Here is a 21194-nt window from a genome sequence, read left to right as displayed (position 1 = left end):
ATACCTGAAAACACCGAATTTTATAACTAAAAATCCCCATGTTTAAAATGTACAGAATTATGTAATAGAATGCAAATTAACAAAACAACGTACCGTTTTAGAAGGCGTGGGGCGCACATTGCTATGTGCGCTCTGGTGCACAGTATAACGATTGATTAAATTTACTTTCTTTAAAAATAATTGACAAGTCCTACCTGCTGGCATGACATAATTAATTAAGCAAGCTATAGAATCGACAGCTGCATTTTTGGACCACTTTATGTCACCAATTAGGAAAGCCAAATTGTTTTTGGCTACAATGATATATCATGTATGTACGTACTGCTCATATACTTTACTGCATCCATTTCACCTCTATCCATTTCACCAATGACAATAAACTATATATTATGTGGTCAAAACTAGAGGAGGTATACATATTAAAACAAAGTAAAATCAAAAACCTAAATCAAGTTTTGCAAATATGTTGGGTCTAATTACAAATTTAGGTGATGTTTGATTAGAGACTTTTATACCTTATTATCAAATTTGATTGATACTTATTACCATATATTTGTTCCTACTTTTGAACAATGGAATAACAAATGAGAAAGATCGAAAAATGAGTAAATTGTAAATATAATGATATAATAGCGACTCAGCGAGACTTACTTTTGAAAGTAAGGGAGACTTAACACTCAGAAATTTAGATAAATGAAAAAGTTGATTAACATTTAGGAATTCAGATACACAGCTTTTGTAAAAAATTAAACAATCAAAGGAAAGTAATGAAAATGACGCAATAATTTTTATTAATTGAAAATTCAAGTAGTGAATTTTATTTTTTAGTGGATGGAATGAAAGGGAACATAAGTCATTGGGGGGAAAAAGGTATATATGATATATGGTAGTGTGATTGGGATGAGGTGAAGATGCTATTGTCTTGATCATGGAACTTTAGGGTAGGGTACACAACAGGTGAAAGAAGAGTGTCATCATATGAATGTTATGATGTTGAAATGTGAGTATGTGAGCACAAGTAAAAGAGGCCGGCCAGGTGTTTCATTTGTGTATGTGTGTACTAAATAAAATGTTCTCTTCTCAAAAGTGAACCACAAACCACAAGCAACACCAAGTATATATATGTGGTTCAACATTTGTTTGTATTTAATAAAATATTTACTTTAAGTTATGAATATTAATTCGAAAAAATTCAATATAAAACGTTTGAACTGTATTAATGTTTAAAATAGTGAAATGTCGTCCACATAAAAAGTATATACTAGATTTGATCTCAGATCAACGATGCTAATTGTATTAAAGAAATATAATTTTACGTGCGAGACTAGCTCAATTGGTTCAACCGATTACTCTAAACTCTAAAGTTAGTTATTGAAAAATATTGACCTATAAGAGATAATGAAGACCCATTGTGAACCGAGTGTACATGTAAGGGAGAACATAGGAAAATTTAATGTATCAAAAAAAAATAAATATAACAAAAATTTTGATTTTTTTTTTTTTTTTAAAATGTTGAAACAATGACAAAACTTCAGTGGCAAATTTTTTGTCATTTAGTAAAAAGGTAATTGAAGCTTTATTATAAAAGCAATGTTTAATACAATAAAAATGTAAAGTTGAGATGGCCGAGTTGGTCTAAGGCGCCAGATTAAGGTTCTGGTCCGAAAGGGCGTGGGTTCAAATCCCACTCTCAACAATTCATTTTGGAATTACCCGTTTTACCCCCTGCACTCTTTCCTTTTCCGGTTTTACCCCTTTCCCTCCAAATTCCTCTACCATTTTGTGAAACTCAGAAATCCAAAAAACGATCGAGGTTGGAGTAAATGGCGCAAGCGGCGAGGCTGAACCTTCGAATGCAGAGGGAGCTGAAGCTCATCCTCTCCGACCCGCCTCACGGCGCCTCTTTTCCTTCTCTCTCGTCTTCATCCTCGCCCTCTCTCTCCTCCATTGACGCCCGTAAGTCTTATCTTACTATGTGTGTATGTTTATGGCGCCAGTGTAACAAGTGTTCTATGCTTTGTTTCCTGATTTTGCAGAAATTAAAGGCCCAGAAGGTACTGTGTATGCTAACGGGATATTTAAGCTCAAAATTCAAATTCCTGAAAGCTAATTTTATGAACAAATTTTGATCATCCTGGAGCTGTGTAAGTAACTGAATTGGGTTTAGTCGATATATGTGTTCCCTGCGATTTCTTACATTGCTTTTGATTTTGATTTTAATTTCCTGTACAATTTTCCCTTTTATGTGCTTTGGAATTTGAGATTTTGTTTCATTTTAGGTATCCTTTTCAGCATCCAGTTGTGACTTTCCTCACACCAATATATCATCCGAATACCGACAATGGAGGGCGCATTTGCTTGGATATTCTCAATCTTCCTCCAAAGGTTAACCCTTTTCAATAATCATATATTCCTTTTTAAATTCCAATTCACTGATTTTACCACGATGCTATGAGATAAACATACTTGTTTATGGATGATTTCTTTGGTAGATGAGAACTACTCTAAAATCAACTGATGCTAATGTAACACTGTGGAGTTTGAAGATTTATTTTATTCGTTAATTAATTGTTTCAATTCAAGTAGGGCGCGTGGCAGCCATCTTTGAATATTTCAACTGTTTTAACTAGCATTGGATTGTTGTTAAGCGAACCAAACCCTGATGATGGCTTAATGCATGATGTGGTAAGTAAAAATTTTTGGTTGGAAAATGATAAATGGAGGATGGTGCCTACTAGATTTTGACTTTGATTTAGGGATGGTGTGCTGAGTGAGGAATACAAGTACAATAGACAAGCTTTTAATCATAAGGCAAGATCCATGACAGAAAAGTTTGCTAGGGCACAAGCAAGTGAAGATGGTTCTGTTTCTCACCAAGAAATTCAAACTCAAATTAATCCTGACATGGAAAAAGTAAAGTTCACTGCTTGGCTGGTTTTTGTAATGCCCATTTGTAAGCTCTTTGATGTTTATTTCCACCAGCTGCAGGTTGAGAATAAGGGACCAGATGCTTCAAAATCTAATGCAATTCAGCGCTTTCTAAGCCAAAATAGATTATGTGGAGTTAGCAGAAAGTTGTCTCTGGATTCTTCTGGATCAAAGCAACATAGAATTAGTACTGAGAGAGTAACTGGATTGCCTGTTCCTTGTCTCTCTGACAATCAGCTTGAAGCTGGGGAGTTGAAGTACTATGGAGACACTACTAAGGAAGCAAATGAAATCCCTGCTAATTATCTCTTATACAATCATATTGAAGCTGGAGGGTCAAAGCAGAAGAGAGATTCTGCTAAGGGAGTTATTGAAGCTGGAGGATTGAACAAAAAGGCAGTAGGATTATCCAGTGAATATGAGAAGTTATGGGGGATTGAGCTGAATATGTCACCAGAATTTTCATGTTCATCTGATGCAAGGAATTCCAATAATAAGGATGATCTGATGCCAGATCAATGTGCATCCAATCTGGAAGCCCAAAGCAGCTCTGCTGATCCCTTTACTCGAGATAGCAGCAATACGGAGAAACATGCCAATCCCAGTGGTAGTGAATTTGGAAAGGATAGCGTGTATATAAGTTTGAAGTGGAAGCAGTCACTACAGTATGATGATTCTGAACAGAAGAGTGGCAAGCAACTGCGTACCACCCCCCATCCATTGCCAGAATGCCCAGAAACCACTGGTCATGGCTGCATAGACACTGTTGATAGAACCATAAACAAATTTGCCACCACAAAGCACAAAAAGTTAGGTTTAGCTTGCAGGAAAATGTCTTTGGGATCATTGGGTTCATCTCAGAGAAATAACAAGGATAATTTAATTTCTCTCAAACAATGTTGCTGATTCTAAGGCTAATTTGCATTCTAAACCCTCACCCTTGCATGCAATGTCGGAAGCTGGTGATTTTGATGGGCATGTGGGAAAGTATTCTGCAAAGGTAGTTCAAGAGAAGCTGGGTGTGAAGCTGCAGAGGCAACCTTTGCAACCTATGGTTCATGTTCAAGAAAGTAATAATCATCATTTTCAGTCGGATCAGAAGCGGCCTAAACAAGACCATGAGGACAAACTAGAAACAAATATTAAGGAACATGAAATAGGATTACCAATATCTGAAGCAGTGATTGTATTGGATAGTGATGATAGTGAAGACGAAAGGAGCTTGCCTACGAGGTCTAGATTGTCACTTGTACGAAAATGTTTGCCTGGGACGCGAAAAGCTAACGCATAGAATTTTCCATTGTGTGGATGGTTAAGAAGCATAAGCAGTACATGGATCCATAATCTGTGGGGGAGAAATGTTTTGTTGACTAATTGCTGCATCAAACATTATGACAGCAAGCTTTTAACATCACTGCAGCTGTATGTCCTGGATAACTACATTTTCAGGCTATCTGGTTAGTCTTTCAATGTTTTACTTGTTCATTCCATGCTACTCATGCTTCTTATGCATTCAATATTGAGTTAAACTTTTTGTTCATTTTGTGTTTAAGCAAAAAAAAAAGGAATATATCTTTTCTTACAAATATAATAAAAGCCAATGAAGGTAGGAGTATAACGGGAATAAAAAATGTGTTAGGTGTAATTGTGTGTTATAAAGGATTGTACTTTGTGTTATTTTTATTGTGCAAAGTGTAATTAATTTCCTAATTTGTCCTTAATCTTTTAAAATTTTCCAAATTATAGCTGTCCAAACTAACAGAAAATGTTAACTCGGTGGTAATTTTTGTAGTTTTGTTAAAGTTTGATGGCACAAATTCAATTCGTTCTGAGAGAAATTTTATCAAATTAGTGAGTGGAAGCTTGAGTGGTTGGAGGAGTTGCAGATCGAGTTGGAGTGGTTAGAGCATTCGCCTCCTCCTCTACTGAGGTGGTGGATGATCGCCGGGGTGTCGCCGGCCAGGAGAAGATTGAGAAAGGGAGTCATCTGCGGTGGACCCTCCACAGAACTGGGAATATCTCTTAACTCCGCCCGATCAGGGTAGTTATTGGTCACATCCATGTTGACCATTTTTTTAAAAATGATTGCCGTGTGTCTATTTTAGTTGCAAGTGCGATGGGCATTCAGTTCAAAAGTGATTAGCATTATGGTAAAACTCAATGATAAATTCGAGCTGAGGGCTGATGAGCATAACACGCGTTCTTTACCTCTTCTAATGATGGTTATGTTTGCTGCAGAAGATCAAATCCGTTAATATAGTTAGCAGTTAGCTCCAATCCTTTCCACACTTTCTGGAGCAACATATATCATGACATTTGCTGTCTGATTAAATTTCCTTGTTTAATTTCTTGACATTTATATGAGAGGCTTTTCATAATGAATGGCCATTTTAATTATATATGTTAGCTGCTATTACATTAACTGTGACCTCAAAGCCTTTGCTATATATATCATCAGCTCAGGTTAGCGTCCGTTCTTTATTTTCTGGCAATCAGCTACATGAAGTTTCTTTTTAAATTTTATTTAGGTGTACTCAAACACTCATGCAGACTCTTGAGAGGTTTGTTCTTAAACCTGCATCCCTTTACTTGATTGCTTGAATATATGGTTCCTACACCATAACTTCATTCTGTTTTTTATCAGTCTTGCCCAAGGCTTCGAATCTCTGTTCGACTTTGCAGAACACCTTGTTGCTTCTGTAGACATTAGTTTTCCCTGTTATACATGGACGTTTTGGAGAAGACATTGGTATTTAGATGTGGATTTTTTGATTCAATATAATTTTCGCTTTCAAGTTTGAATATATTGACAATTTTGCTAATTTCATTAGTTGATGTATACCAATTTTCTCCTTTTCTTGAAGCTTCTCACAATTTTCACCAACAAATCAGGAGGTCTGCCATTTTTCACTATTAGTCAGGTTTTCTATTAACATCGAAAAATTAATAAAATGAGATATCACTGATTAAATTGGTACCAAGCTATAATTTTGACCAGTAATCGTTTGAGTTTTTGGTTTCAATTTTTGCTTTAAAGTTTTAGCATATTGACAATGTTGTTAATTTTATTAGCTGGTTTGATATGGGTTATGTACTGTGGAATTCATGCATGTAGGCAGCTTAACAAAAATTTTGATTTTTTAATGTATAAAAAAAAAAGAATATAACAAAAAGAGAACAAAAATTTTGATTTTTTTTTTTTTTTTTTTAAATTTTGAAACTCTGAAAAAACTTCAGTGGTAAAATTTTTGTCATTTAGTGAAAGGTAATTGAAATTGTATATTTATAAGGAAAATATTTAATACCTAATATGTAAAGTTGAGATGGCCGAGTTGGTCTAAGGCGCCAGATTAAGGTTCTGGTCCGAAAGGGCGTGGGTTCAAATCCCACTCTCAACAAATTGTTTTGAATTCCCCCATTCTTTCCTTTTTCCGGTTTTTACCCCTTTCCCTCCAAATTCCTCTCTACCATTTTATGAAACTCAGAAATCCGAAAAGCCATCAAGGTTGGAGTAAATGGCGCAAGCGGCGAGGCTGAACCTTCGAATGCAAAGGGAGCTGAAGCTGCTCCTCTCCGACCCGCCTCATGGCGCCTCTTTTCCTTCTCTCTCGTCTTCCTCCTCGCCCTCTCTCTCCTCCATTGACGCCCGTAAGTCTTTATCTTACTATGTGTTTATGTTTATGGCGCCAGTGTAACAAGTGTTCTATGCTTTGTTTCCTGATTTTGCAGAAATTGAAGGCCCAGAAGGAACTGTGTATGCTAACGGGATATTTAAGCTCAAAATTCAAATTCCTGAAAGGTAATTTTATGAACAAATTATGATAATCCGGGAGCTGTGAATTAGGTTTTGTCGATATATGTGTACCGGGTACAAATTTCCCTTTTATCGGCTTTGAGTTTTGAGATTTGTTTCGTTTTAGGTATCCTTTTCAGCCTCCAGTTGTGACGTTGGTCACACCAATATATCATCCGAATATAGACAATGGAGGGCGAATTTGCTTGGATATTCTCAATCTTCCTCCGAAGGTTAACCCCTTTTCAATACACAATCATATATTCCTTTTAAAATTCTAATTTCGCTGATTCTACCACAATGCTATGAGATATACATACTTGTTTATGGATGATTTCTTTGGTAGATGAGAACTATTCTAAGAGCAACTGATGCTAATGTAACATTGTGGAGTTTGAAGATTTATTTTATTCGTTATTTTCTATCATTTTAATTAATTGTTTCAATCAAGTAGGGTGCATGGCAGCCATCTTTGAATATTTCAACTGTTCTAACTAGCATTGGATTGTTGTTAAGTGAACCAAACCCTGATGATGGCTTAATGCATGATGCGGTAAGTATAAATTTTTGGTTGGAAAATGATAAATGGAGGATGGTGCCTACTAGATTTTGACTATGATTTAGGGATGGTGTGCAGAGTGAGGAATACAAGTACAATAGACAAGCTTTTAATCATAAGGCGAGATCCATGACAGAAAAGTTTGCTAGGGCACAAGCAAGTGAAGATGCTGGTTCTGTTTCTCACCAAGAAATTCAAACTCGAATTAGTCCTGACATGGAAAAAGTAAAGTTCACTTCTTGGCTGGTTTTTGTTATGCCCATTTGTAAGCTCTTTGATGTTTATTTTCCACCAGCTGCAGGTTGAGAATAAGGGACCAGATGCTTCAAAATCTAATGCAATTCAGTGCTTTCTAAGCCAAAATAGATTATGTGGAGTTAGCAGAAAGTTGTCTCTGGATTCTTCTGGATCAAAGCAACATAGAATTAGTACTGAGAGAGTAACTGGATTGCCTGTTCCTTGTCTCTCTGACAATCAGCTTGAAGCTGGGGCGTTGAAGTACTATGGAGACAATACTAAGGAAGCAAATGAAATCCCTGCTCATTATCTCTTAGACAATCATATTGAAGCTGGAGGGTCAAGGCAGAAGAGAGATTCTGCTAAGGGAGTTATTGAAGCTGGACGATTGAACAAAAAGGCAATAGGATTACCCAGTGAGTATGAGAAGTTATGGGGGACTGAGCTGAATATGTCACCAGAATTTTCAGGTTCATCTGATGCAAGAAATTCCAATAATAAGGATGATCTGATGCCAGATCAATGTGCATCCCATCTTGAGGCTCAAAGCAGCTCTGCTGATCCCCTTACTCGAGATAGCAGCAATACGGAGAAACATGCCAATCCCGGTGGTAGTGAATTTGGAAAGGACAGTGTGGATATAAGTTTGAAGCGGAAGCAGTCACTACAGTATGATGATTCTGAACAGAAGAGTGGCAAGCAAATGCATACCATCCCCCATCCATCTGTACCCCATCAGTTTCCTTCCTCTGCTTCATGTCATAGTCTCCTATTGCCAGAAGGCCCAGAAACCACTGGTCATGGCTGCATAGACGCTGTTGATAGAACCTTAAACAAATTTGCCACCACAAAGCACAAAAGGTTAGGTTTAGCTGGCAGGAAAATGTCTTTGGGATCATTGGGTTCATCTCAGAGAAATAACAAGGAGAATTTAATTTCTCTCGACAACGTTGCTGATTCTAAGGCTAATTTGCATTCTAAACCCTCACCCTTGCATGCAATATCCAAAGCTGGTGATTTTGATGGGCATGTGGGAAAGTATTCTGCAAAGGTTGTTCAACAGAAGCTGGGTGTGAAGCTGCAAAGGCAACCTTTGCAACCTATGGTTCATGTTCAAGAAAGTAACAATCATCATTTTCAGTTGGATCAGAAACAGCCTAAACTAGATCATGAGGAAAAACTAGAAACAAATATTAAGGAACATGAAATAGGATTACCAATATCTGAAGCAGTGATTGTATTGGATAGTGATGATAGTGAAGACGAAAGGAGCTTGCCTACGAGGTCTAGATTGTCACTTGCACGAAAATGTTTGCCTGGGAAGCGAAAAGCTAAAGCATAGAATTTTCCATTGTGTGGATGGTCAAGAAGCATAAGCAGTACATGGATCCATAATCTGTGGGGGAGAATATTTTGTTGACTAATTGCTGCATCAAACATAATGACAGCAAGCTTTTAACATCACTGCAGCTGTATGTCCTGGATAACTACATTTTCAGGCTATCTGGTTAGTCTTTCAATGTTTTACTTGTTCCATGCTACTCATGCTTCTTATCCATTCAATATTGAGTTAGACTTTTTGTTCATTTTGTGTTTAAGCCAATAATAAGGAATATATTTCGCAGCATATAAAGTTTATATTTTTTAGTGGTTTCCTTTGAATTAAGTATTCACTTCTCTAAATCTCAAATCAAGGCCATGGCTACTTTTTGTAAATTTTTTTGAGTGTTACTGGAAAGCTTTAACTACCCAATACTAGTAACTACTTTGAAGTTTAAAAGAATTGTGACACTTTTGAAGATTATAGACAAAATGATAGTAAACATGGTTACATAAACTGCTTTTGCGCTTGATCCTAACAAAATTCAATCAGATTCTCATACAATCAGGACAAGCTGTCCATTTTTATTTCATAATGATAGTAAACATGGTTACATAAACTGCACCCTTCAAGAACAAAGGGCGCATTCACAAATATGCAGAAAACCTGAATGACAGTAAAACAGCAGTAACGCTAGCTTACAGAAAAATTATATTAACCAGTATCTAGCTTTTGTGTTCTTTGATGAGACGATAGATGTACGATTCATGAATTGCAGCAAGTTTAAAATTATGGGCATTGGTATACAAAATGCAGCCAGTTCCATCAGTAGAATAAGATGCATATGCTGTGCAGGAGCAATTTTTCCAGCAGATGGAATGGCAATCACTGAGAGCTAACCTGTAGCCATTTGGACTATCCTTAACATAAGATATGTTTCCATCATCAAAATGCCCTCTTGTCTCCACGAATACATCAGAACTCTTCCTGCAAGAAACCGGGTTTTCCTTCAAGCAAACCCTCTCCAAAGAGGGGCGACATTCTGAAGCATAGCTCCCGGTCCAGATACGCTCTCTCATATTAAATATTACCAAGAAGGATTGCTCGATTTGGCCCAGGAGATGAAGCTTCCATATGGTGAACATGTCGTTGTGTTTAGCTGAGTAAGAGAAGTACTTCTCCTTTTCATTTGACATGAATTTGAAACCTAACACCATCTCTCCTTCAGTCACGTCTGGTGCCTTCTCAAAACTCCCATTTTTCCAGACTCCACTGGTCCAGTAAACCTTTCCCCGTCGCGAAACGACCAGTTGGTTAGTGCCGCCATTAACGTCCAGGCCGAGCTCAAAAGCTCCTGAACCCGGAACCTGGTCACTCAACCAAGAAGTGAGCTTCCAAACATGCCCGGTTTTCAGATTCACTCCCAGTTTCATTCCAGGCAGAAGTACATCCGTGGGGTAATCAAAGCTCTGCCATAACACACCTCCAAACCTTCCATTTCCGTCAACTTCACGTACCACCAAGTTTCCAGAGTCCAACAGCGTGGCACCCACGTTGTTTCCGGACATTGTGGAAACATTCGACACTGTAATCATCCCTCCAACGTACGAAATCTTGAGTTTGCCGTGAGCGTCGATGATGAGTGAACCGGATGAGTCTGGGAGCGGGGAATCACGGTTGGCAATCCAGACCGGCTGGTTTGGCATGTTGGTGTACCATATTCCTAGATAACGGTTCACTGGGTTGATTGGACCGGAGTAGCCGGCAGAAATGCTAAAGAAACCAAGCTTGAAAATGTCCTTAGCAGAAGTCAAATGTTGCCGGGCTCGGATTTTGGCACCTTGCATGAGTGTGTCTGGCCGATCTGCGGCTAAACTAAGGTAAGACGAAAATCCCATGTCGAGAAATGAGATAAGTAGAATGAGAAGAAAGATTTTGGAAGTATCCATTTAGCTTAGGATAAAAGAAAATGATTATATTGGATGCATTTCAATTTCAATTCCTAGCTTGTGTTTATATAGGCTTTTACATCCAACTTTTTACGTTGCTCTCTATCATATAATTTCTCACTACAAAAAAAAAAAAAAAATGGCGAAAATAGAGACCTAGAACCCAACATGGACTCGTTATGGGGTTTCAAAAGCTCACTACATTAGGAGCATTCTATACCAAAGTTTATCACATGCATAATGAGAACTCTAAATGGTAAATTATGTGAGACACAACACATGCATGAAAAATTGGCAGCCAATTAAGTGTTTGTTAAAACTAACTACATCAACATATAGGTGAGTATGACATTGTTGAGATTGCTCTTATAATTAATTTTCCAAACAACAAAAACTACAATAATATGTTGTTAGGAGCAATTCCAACCAAGTTAGTCAAATTAAATTATTGACTTAGTAACTACAATATTATAAATTCGATTCTATAGAAACGGCCTATTGATCTTCTTAGTTTAAACCAAACAAGCTAACTTGGTTCATCTCTTTATAATCCTTTGCTGGTTATGATTACTCTGGTCCACACCCTCATTATGGTTGAGTTTCTTTCATTATCCAACATTAGTAATAATATGTTGTTAGTGGATGGTTAGTATTGTTGATGAGGGGAAACAGACAGAAGAGTTTCCATTTTAAGAGAGACTCCGTGGCTTAGCTCTGTCCCAAACAGTCTTTCACTAAATTTCACAAGGCCTGCCTCAGTGTATACAATCAAATTTCTAAGTATTGAATTGGTACTGTACTATTAAATTGAGGTACATGATATATATATATGCCAACATTACAAGTTACAACATTGTTTAATTAAGCCTTTAAATTTTTAGAAGTTACAATTAAGCCCTTAAACATATTAATTTAGAACATTGTATATAATGCAATCCAACTATCAGCTTAGGCTTTTAGTTAAGATGGAACACATCCTTCAATGTGGTATCAGGTCACCCGATAAGCTACTGTGTTGCACATATAACCATTAATGTGCAATTCAACTAGCTTTTAGTTGAGATGGAGCACACGCTTCATCATTGCAAGTCACTAGGGTTCATCACTACAGCTGTATTATGACAGCAAGCTTTTAACATCACTGAAGCTGTATGTCCTGGATAACTAGATTTTCAGGCCGTCTGGTTAGTCTTTCAATGTTTTACTTGTTCCGTGCTTCTTATCCATACACTGAGTTAAACTTTTTGTTCATTTCGTGTTTAAGCTGAAAAAAGAATAAATATCTGGAAAGCTTAGCTTTGACTACCCAAGACTAGTAACTACTTCTAAGTCTAAAAGAAATGACACTTTTGAATATTATATAGGCAAAATGATAGGGAACTCCAATCAGATTTTCTCATATTTTTTTTTCTGTATTTCATATACTACTACAATCAGGACAAGCTGTATGTCCATTTTTATTTCATAATGATAGTAAACATGGTTACATAAACTGCACCCTTCAAGAACAAAGGGCACATTCACAAACACACAGAAAACCTGAATGACAGTAAAACAGCAGTAACGCACATTAACCAGTATCTAGCCTTTGTGTTCTTTGAGGAGACGATAGATGTACAGTTCACCATTTTCATCAAGTTGAAAATCATGGGCGGCATTGGTATACAAAATGCAGCCAGTTCCATCAGTAGAAGACGAAGCATATGCGGTGCAGGAGCAATTTTTCCAGCAGATGGAATGGCAATCACTGAGAGCTAACCTCGAACCATTTCCACTATTCTCAACATCAGATATGTTTCTATTATCATCTCTAAAATACCCTCTTGTCTGCACGAATACATCAGAACTCTTCCTGCAAGAAACCGGGTTTTCCTTCAAGCAAACCGGCCTGGGATAATTCCCAATATAGGGGTCACATTCTAAAGTAGAAGCGTATCTCCCAATCCAGGTATACATGGGCATGTAATGTATGAAGAAGGACGGGTCATATATCAAGGAGGATTGCTCGATATGGCCCAGGAGATCCAGCGTCCATTTGGTGAACCTGTAGTTGTGTTTAGCTGAGTAAGAGAAGTACTTCTCCTTCTCATTTGACACCAATTTGAAACCAAACTCCTTAGTCATGTCTGGTGCCTTCTCAAAACTCCCATTTTTCCAGACTCCACTGGTCCAGTAAACCTTTCCCCGTCGTGAAATGACCAGTTGGTTATTGCAGCCATTAATGTCCAGGCCGAGCTCAAAAGCTCCAGAACCCGGGACCTTGTCACTCAACCAAGAAGTGAGCTTCCAAACATGCCCGGTTTTCAGATTGACCCCCAGTTTCATTCCAGGCACAAGCACATCCGTGGGGTAATCAAAGCTCTGCCATAACACACCTCCAAAGCTTCCATTTCCGTCAACTTCACGTACCACCAAGTTTCCAGAATCCAACAGCGTGGCACCCACGTTGTTTCCGGACATTATGGAAACATTGGACACTGTAATCATCCCTCCAACGTACGAAATCTTGAGTTTGCCGTCAGCGTCGATGATGAGTGAACCGGATGAGTCTGGGAGCGGGGAATCACGGTTGGCAACCCAGACCGGCTCGTTTGGGATCTTGTTGTACCATATTCCTAGATAACGGTCCTCTGTGTTGATTGGACCGGAGTAGCTGTCAGAAATGCTAAAGAAACCGAGCTTGAAAATGGCCTTAGCAGAAGTCAAATGTTCCCAGTCTCGGATATTGGCACCCTGCATCAGTGTGTCTGACTCTGCACCTACACTAACGTAAGACGAAAATCCCATATGGAGAAATGGGATTAGTAGAATGAGAAGAAAGATTTTGGAGGAATCCATTTAGCTTTGCTTAGGGTAAAAGAAAATGATAATATTACGTTTTTATAGACTTTTACATCCAACTTTTTACAATGCTCTCCATCAAGTAAAAAAAAAAAAAAATCGTGAAAAAAGGGCACATTATGGAGTTTCAAAAGCTCAGTACATTAAGAGCAATCTATACCAAAGTTTATCACATGCATAAAGAGAACTCTAAGTGATAAATTATGTCAGACACAACACATGAATGAGAAATTGGCAGCCACATATAAAAAGTTTACTATATGTTAGGAAATTCTCACCAATATATAGCAATGTAATCATATTCCTAGAATATAAAAAAAAACTAACATCCAAAACCCATTATTTTTTTTACTCATCTACTTTTAACCAATGGAATCAAAATCCATTATCTTTTTACTCCACTACTTTTGAACAATAGAATCAAAAATAAAAGAGAAAAATAAAAATAATAAAAAGGTCATTATCCTTGTATTAAATATAAAATTTTGATATATATACATGTATATGTATGTGTATATATCTTTATTATATATTTATTTATTTTTATTTTTGTTAATTAATTATTTATTTATTAATTTCTTTTGGTTCCAATTCTTATTTAATGTGACTCATTCTACTTAAACTAATTACCATTACCAAGTATTTGATTTTTATTACCATTCTAATTCCAATGTTTGAACCAAACACCCTATGACTTGACAATTCGTATAAACAGGTTGGCCGATAAAAACACGAGCACGATAAGATTAAACATAATTTTTAAATGGGTTGACACCATAAACACGTTTAGTTAATCGGTTCCAAATCTACACCACACGATATGATACGATAACCCATTTAGAACCCATTGACATGTTCAAACTATAAGGACATTGTCAATTCGGCAATTTGCAACCCTATAAAATATGTACCAGTACCCTAACACAATTCTGCAGATCGCAGACCGCAGCTCAACTGATTCTTCAATACTTCTTGATCACACTAACTCTCAAGTTCTTCCATTCTCTTAACAGGTAATTAAAATTACGTATTTTTCACAATTCTTGTTTATTATTTTATTGACATGACTTAATAATTCTGATTTTAGAATAATATATTCAAGAATTTGTTTCTTGATTAATTTTTTATTCATAGAGTTTCTAAATAAATTCTTTTTTTTTTTCTTTAGGATTTTATAATTATGTCTTCTAGAAAATAATCATCTAGGTTTGAGAAAAGAAAAGAAGAATTGTGCAATTAACTCAATCTCAAAAAGAGAGCTCTTGAAAACTTTATTACGAAACAAACTCAAATAGATGAGAAAAAAGATATGCCAAGAAAAAATTGTTAGATGCTAATCTTCATATAGAAGATCAAGATGATTGTGCGATTGGAAAAAATTTAAATAATAGTGTGCACAATGATGATAGGTATCACTATGACAATGAAAATAATATGAATGTTGATAGTTGTTTAGATGGTGTTTGTCATAATGATAAACCAAGTGATTCGCTTTTATTTGACATATATCCAAGAAATTGGGATGCCTTGATTCTAAATTAATAGATATTATTGTGAAAGATGGTCCTAAAAGATATTTATCAATAAATAAAGATCCTATTTTTGTACAATCTTTATATTTTGATACAACTTTTTGAACAACTATATATTATTCACATATATAGAAATTACTTGAAAAAAAATGTCAAAATTAAGATATTGCACATGGTCCCCATTTTTATTGTAAGAGGCCCTGACTATAATAATATGTTAGGAGCAATCACAACCAAGTTAGTCAAATTGTTGATTTAGTAACTACAATATTATAAATTTGATTTTGTAGGAATGATCTATCTATTTGTCTACTTAGTTTAAACAAGACAAGCTAACTTAGTTTATCTCTTTGTGATCATTTATTGTGCAGGATTACAAAGTAGGTTTTACATAGTGCACACCCTCGTAATGATTGAGAGTTTCTTTTGTTATCCAAAATTTATAATAATATGTTGTTAGTGGTTAGTATTGTTGATGAGGGGAAACAGATCAGACAGAAGAGTTTGAGGCTGGTCAGAACCTCTTTATTTTGGTACAGTTACATTGAGCTTGCTCTGTCTCAATGTCTCAAACAGTCTTTCACTAATAAATTTCACAAGGCCTATAAAATTAAGGGACATGATATATATATATATATATATATATATGCCACCATTACAACATATTAAACTTCTTTTTATTTTTTAGAAAAAGGGTCAAAAATGGACAACCTGTAAGTCCATTTTTATTTCATAATGATAGTAAACATGGTTACATAAGCTGCACCCTTTTTGAACAAAAGGCGCATTCACAAACACGCAGAAAACCTGAATGACAGTAAAACAGCAGAAACCCTTACAGAAAAATTACATTAACCAGTATTTAGCTAGCTTTTGTGTTTTTTGATGAGACGATAGATGTACAGTTCACCAGTTGCATCAAGTGTAAAATTATGGGCATTGGTATACAAAATGCAGCCAGTTCCATCAGTAAAAGACGATGCATATGCGGTGCAGGAGCAATTTTTCCAGCAGATGGAATGGCAATCACTGAGAGCTAACCCGGAACCATTTCGACTATCCTCAACATAAGATATGTTTCCATCAACAAAATACCCTCTTGTCTGCACGAATACATCACAACTCTGCCTGCAAGAAACCGGGTTTTCCTTCAAGCAAACCTCGCATGCAGGGTTTGGCACGTTGGTGTACCATATTCCTAGATAATGGTTCTCTAGGTTGTTTGGACCGGAGTAGCCAGCAGAAATGCTAAAGAAACCGAGCTTGAAAATTGCCTTAGCAGAAGTCAAATGTTCCCAGTCTCGGATTTTGGCACCTTGCTTGAGTGTGTCGGACTCTGCAGCTATACTAACGTAAGACGAAAATCCCATTTGAAGAAATGAAATTAGTAGAATGAGAAGAAAGATTTTGGAGGAATCCATTTAGCTTTGGTTAGGGTAAAAGAAAATGATTATATAGTCTTTTACATCAAACTTTTTGTGTTGATCTCCCTCAAGTGATTTAATTTCTGGTCTTTGGATCTTCATCACAGGCCAGGCTTATGTTCGCATATTAATTAGAGAAGTAGACATTTCAACTTTTCTTCATCTCCATCAAGTGTATGTATGTAGACTAGTGTTACACTCTCCCACACTGCCGCTGGTGAGACTCGATCCCTGATCATTCTTCCAAAGTTTTACCTCTATGACCAGTTGAGCTACCCATACGAACTTGTCAAAGAACACATGCTTTGACCATTGATCACCTTCAGTTTTTCCAATTTTTATTAATGATGCAGGTAGGAGTTGCAATTTTTTCCATTCCTGACAGGGATCAAAGACCCCGCCTTAATGGAAATGGGGATAGGAAAAATTTCAGGAAACGTAAATGGGGACAGAGATTGTCTGCAATTTTCTATTGACTATCTCCAATCTATTATATCAAATTCTGCACTAAATTTTACACCAAAAAGAATATTCTCAGCATATTTTTACACCAAATTTTATTCATCTCCAACCCATTATACTAAATTCTATCTCTACATCAAAATAATTTGTTTTCTCATAAATTAAAACTTTAATTTTTTAATATAAAATTTAATTGTAATGCAAATAATATTTTTATTATATTCCACAATAATATAACATATAATAACTATTACATTTAATTTTCAAAATTATCATATCGTTTACATACATGCTCAACCAATGCATTACAATTATGTTTTGCTTAATTTCGTTATTCAATTATGTACTTTAATTATTAATTAATCTATATATAATATTAGGCTTGTTTTAATCGTCTTGATGAGATCTTTCAAATGATATAATTTATTTTTAATTATTCAAATTTTATGTTTATGTATTTAATAAAATATATAAATTCATAAAAATAAAATAAGGATACGAAAAGAAATAAAAAAAAAAAAAGACAACGGGCAAACTTGACATTTAGGCTTTTACACCATTTTGCTGTTTCATCTGCACTGTAGACCAACGCCAAAATGGCGGAGGTTTTGGCGCCTTCCTTGGAGAAGGATCTGCGCCAAATCCTCCCCCAAAATGGCATTTGGCGCCTTCCTTAATTGGAGAAGGCCTTAGGGATGAGAATACCCTTTTCCGTCCTGTCTTGTTCCTGATATTACATATATAGAGAAAATTTCAATTTTGGTCACACGACAATCGAGACTTTGTTAATTTTAGCACTTAACTTTCAAAAGTGTCAATTTAGTACCTTGAGTATGTAATTTTTGTCAATTTTGGTCACTCCGGCCAAATTGCCGATCAAATTTCGCCGAATCCAATATTTAGTCTAAAATCTGAGGGGTAAAATGGTCTTTTCTATTCTTTCTCCTAATTGGTGTTGACCGAATTAAGTTGTTAACCCGGTTCAGAGACATTAGGTGGTTCAGCCGTCGATGAAGCTGCGGTTGCCGGAAATGACGGTGACATCCATGCCATCTCCGATGAGCACTATATATGTTCCATTTCTTCTTACGAATCTCTACATATTCTCTGTACACTCCATTCTGGACATATATGACGTAGCGGCGGGAGCTGAGTTCGGGGGCGGCGGAGATGGCGTGTTTTATGGAGGTGAAATTCTTGGTGCCGTTAAGCGCCACCACAGCATCCGCCGCCACTACATTGGACTGCAAAAGTCTCCGGTCAGCAGATTTTATCCAGGAAGGGAATTCTCTAAGCTTCCTGCCTTGAAACTTGGGGCCGGGAATCGGGCGAACCATGACTAGAATGTCGCGGATGGAGGAAGCTATCTGGTTTAGGCTTCCGGCGACCAAATTCTTGACCAGACCATCGGTGCCGTCGAAGCCTTCAATGTAGGTGTCTTGATTGATCAGCGCTCAGATTGCCCGTGCTATTGTTCCTTTTACCTGTGAAATAATGCAATCTCTCATCACCCATTACATACTAAATTCTATTGCATTATAACACTCTCACGTTCAAAAATTTGGGAAAAAAACATAAATATCGACAGTTGGACCAAGAGAAAAGACCAATTAGGAGAAAGGATAGAAAAGACCATTTTGCCCCTTAGATTTTAGACTAAATGTTGGATTAAGTTTTTCCGGCTAAATTTGGCCGGATGATCAAAATTGACAAAAATTACATACTAAGTACTAAATTGACACTTTTGAAAGTTAGGTGCTGAAATTAACAAAGTACCTATAGTCGTGTGACCAAAATTGAAATTTTCTCTACATATATATTAGTAAAGCCTGACCTGACCTCTCATTGTCTCTGGGGTTGCGGGTGGAGTGAAGACATATATATATAAGAGAACCAACATCTCTATGATATCATGATAATCAATCTGATGTGTTAAAAAATAGATTTATGAATAAGATTAATTGGAGAAATTTAAAACGCACGTGTTCATATGGAACATTATGATGTGTGCTTATTAAGTATGTCCCTATGTTGCATACAACACATGCTTAATATGCACATAACATAATGCTCCATATGCACACACACACGTTTTTAATTCTCTCAATTAATCTCATCACTAGATCTATATTTTTAATGCACTAAATTGGTTTTAATAGAAAACATCACCATATATATATATATATATATATATATATATATATATATATATATATATATATATATATATATAACGTAGTTTTTCAATGTTTAATTTCATTATTAAATTTGTAGTAATCGAAACTTTAATCAGGTTAACCGAGGATGGAAAACCTCGTCCCAATATATTTTCTTTGGGGATGGGGACAAAGAAGATTTTCAATTTTCCAATGAGAACGGAAATGAAGTTAGGGAGTATACTCCCTGTCATGTCCTGCTTTGTTGCTATTTTTAATCTTCAACAACTGTTTTCTTATCTGCATACTATATATGGGTCAATTCTTTAGGTGATATTTGACAATAATTTTTTTATTATTATTATAAACTCATAGATTAACTTAAGTCTGCAGACAACACATTACAAAGATATGGAGGAGGATTAGAAAACAACTCCAATGCTTAGCTACTATATGAGCAGCCCCATTCGCTGGCCGTTTTGAAAACAATAAAAATACATGAGAAAAGCTACTCAGTAAATTTTTGATATCCTTAATTATCAAATAAAAGGAGGACTTCCCAACACTTTTTTTTTAAACTTTGAACCACTTTGAGTGACTCAGTCTCAACTTGTACCCTAGGTAAGTGTAAGTCCTTTATCCAACTTAGAGCCTCACGGATCTCGGAGTGTACAAGCCAGTTCTCTGAATTTCCTTTGCAGCAACAAACTGTCCTTCCTCGCGTATGACGCAACCAAATCCCAGTCTTTCATTTTCCTTGTTGATAGCCGCATCCACGTTCATTTTGAGAAAGCCTAGCTTGTTGAGGTTTAGTGTCACACTTGCAGGTAGAGGGTTTTTGTTATTCCAAACTTTGTCATTGCGTTGTTTCCATTTATTTCATAATGATATATAGTAAACATGGTTACATAAACTGCACCCTTCAAGAACAAAGGGCGCATTCACAAACACGCAGAAAACCTGAATGACAGTAAAACTCCAGCAACGCTAGCTTACAGAAAAATAACATTAACCAGTATCTAGCCTTTGTGTCCTTTGATGAGACGATAGATGTACATTTCAACAGTTGGATCAAGTGTAAAATTATGGGCATTAGTATACAAAATGCACCCAATTCCATCAGTATAAACCGATGCATACGCCGTGCAGGAGCAATTTTTCCAGCAGATAGAATGGCAATCACTGAGAGCTAACCTGTAACCATTTGGACTATTCTCAACTTCAGATATGTTTATATGAACATCTGTAAAATACCCTCTTGTCTGCACGAATACATCGGAACTCTTCCTGCAAGAAACCGGGTTTTCCTTCAAGCAAACCGGCCTGGGATTAGCCTTAGAAATGGGGAGACATTCTGGAGTAGAACCGTATCTCCCAATCCAGGTGTCGAAGGGAATGTTATGTCTGAAGAAGAATTGCTGGATTTGGCCCTGGAGATCCAGCTTCCATATGGCGGCGTCTGTGTTGTTGTGTTTAGGTGAGTAAGAGAAGTACTTCTCCTTCTCATTTAACACCAATTTGAAACCAAACTCGGACTTCTCAAAACTCCCATTTTTCAAGACTCCACTGGTCCAGTAAACCTTTCCCCGTCGCGAAACGACCAGTTGGTTAGTGCCGCCATTAACGTCCAGGCCGAGCTCAAAAGCTCCTGAACCCGGGACCTGCTCACTCAACCAAGAACTGAGCTTCCAAACATGCCCGGTTTTCAGATTGACTCCCAGTTTCATTCCAGGCACAAGCACATCCGTGGGGTAATCAAAGCTCTGCCATAACACACCTGCAAAGCTTCCATTTCCGTCAACTTCACGTACCACCAAGTTTCCAGAATCCAACAGCGTGGCACCCACGTTGTTTCCGGTCATTATGGAAACATTAGACACTGTAAACATCCCTCCAACGTACGAAATCTTGAGTTTGCCGTCAGCGCCGATGATGAGTGAACAGGATGAGTCTGGGAGCGGGGAATCACGGTTGGCAATCCAGACCGGCTCG

The 21194-nt window shown here is 36.7% G+C and overlaps 3 protein-coding genes and 2 non-coding genes across 7 annotated transcripts; 4 read left to right on the top strand and 1 right to left on the bottom strand.

The window, feature by feature from the left end:
* The first annotated feature begins 1615 nt into the window (after positions 1-1615).
* Positions 1616-1696, top strand: TRNAL-AAG. The gene has a single exon. It is a non-coding gene; the product is annotated as a tRNA-Leu (tRNA).
* Positions 1697-1785: 89 nt separating this feature from the next.
* LOC109186227 (probable ubiquitin-conjugating enzyme E2 37) lies at positions 1786-7997 on the top strand. Its single transcript, XM_019336154.1, has 7 exons — positions 1786-1956; positions 6658-6727; positions 6849-6954; positions 7176-7274; positions 7359-7505; positions 7576-7937; positions 7988-7997. The coding sequence occupies exons 1-7, from the start codon at positions 1824-1826 to the stop codon at positions 7995-7997; spliced, it is 927 nt and encodes a 308-aa protein (XP_019191699.1). The 5' UTR covers positions 1786-1823.
* LOC109186867 lies at positions 2666-9175 on the top strand. Of its 3 annotated transcripts, XM_019337043.1 has the most exons (4): positions 2666-2685; positions 2757-2913; positions 2983-3344; positions 3421-3468. In XM_019337043.1, exons 1-4 carry the CDS (start codon positions 2678-2680, stop codon positions 3434-3436), a joined length of 543 nt encoding a protein of 180 aa, XP_019192588.1. In that variant the 5' UTR covers positions 2666-2677; the 3' UTR covers positions 3437-3468. The 3 variants fall into 3 exon arrangements, with proteins under 3 accessions (XP_019192588.1, XP_019192587.1, XP_019192586.1); XM_019337042.1 differs by lacking the exons at positions 2666-2685; positions 2757-2913; positions 3421-3468 and adding an exon at positions 8014-9175 and having other exon boundaries at positions 3137-3344; XM_019337041.1 differs by lacking the exons at positions 2666-2685; positions 2757-2913; positions 3421-3468 and adding an exon at positions 8014-9175 and having other exon boundaries at positions 3137-3350.
* TRNAL-AAG lies at positions 6246-6326 on the top strand. Its single transcript has one exon. It is a non-coding gene; the product is annotated as a tRNA-Leu (tRNA).
* Positions 9176-9391: 216 nt separating the features above from the next.
* LOC109186866 (G-type lectin S-receptor-like serine/threonine-protein kinase At1g67520) lies at positions 9392-16607 on the bottom strand. Its single transcript, XM_019337040.1, has 2 exons — positions 16333-16607; positions 9392-10535 (listed from the first exon to the last, which is right to left on the bottom strand). Exons 1-2 carry the CDS (start codon positions 16579-16581, stop codon positions 9564-9566), a joined length of 1221 nt encoding a protein of 406 aa, XP_019192585.1. The 5' UTR covers positions 16582-16607; the 3' UTR covers positions 9392-9563.
* Positions 16608-21194: the final 4587 nt, after the last annotated feature.

This window comes from Ipomoea nil, unplaced genomic scaffold, assembly GCF_001879475.1.
Source record: "Ipomoea nil cultivar Tokyo-kokei standard unplaced genomic scaffold, Asagao_1.1 scaffold1407, whole genome shotgun sequence".
NCBI classification, from domain to species: domain Eukaryota; kingdom Viridiplantae; phylum Streptophyta; class Magnoliopsida; order Solanales; family Convolvulaceae; genus Ipomoea; species Ipomoea nil.
This window is presented reverse-complemented; position numbering and strand designations above follow the sequence as displayed.

Excerpts from the sequence above, each read along its gene's own strand:
- LOC109186227 (XM_019336154.1), top strand. The coding sequence starts at position 1,824 with ATGGCGCAAGCGGCGAGGCTGAACCTTCGAATGCAGAGGGAGCTGAAG. Across the intron at positions 6,955-7,175 it reads TTCTCAATCTTCCTCCGAAG|GGTGCATGGCAGCCATCTTT; the intron begins GTTAACCCCTTT and ends TCAATCAAGTAG. Across the intron at positions 7,275-7,358 it reads ATGGCTTAATGCATGATGCG|AGTGAGGAATACAAGTACAA; the intron begins GTAAGTATAAAT and ends GATGGTGTGCAG.
- LOC109186867 (XM_019337042.1), top strand. The coding sequence starts at position 8,029 with ATGCCAGATCAATGTGCATCCCATCTTGAGGCTCAAAGCAGCTCTGCT.
- LOC109186866 (XM_019337040.1), bottom strand. The coding sequence starts at position 16,581 with ATGGATTCCTCCAAAATCTTTCTTCTCATTCTACTAATTTCATTTCTT. Across the intron at positions 10,536-16,332 it reads GGTACACCAACGTGCCAAAC|CAGCCGGTCTGGATTGCCAA; the intron begins CCTGCATGCGAG and ends AACATGCCAAAC.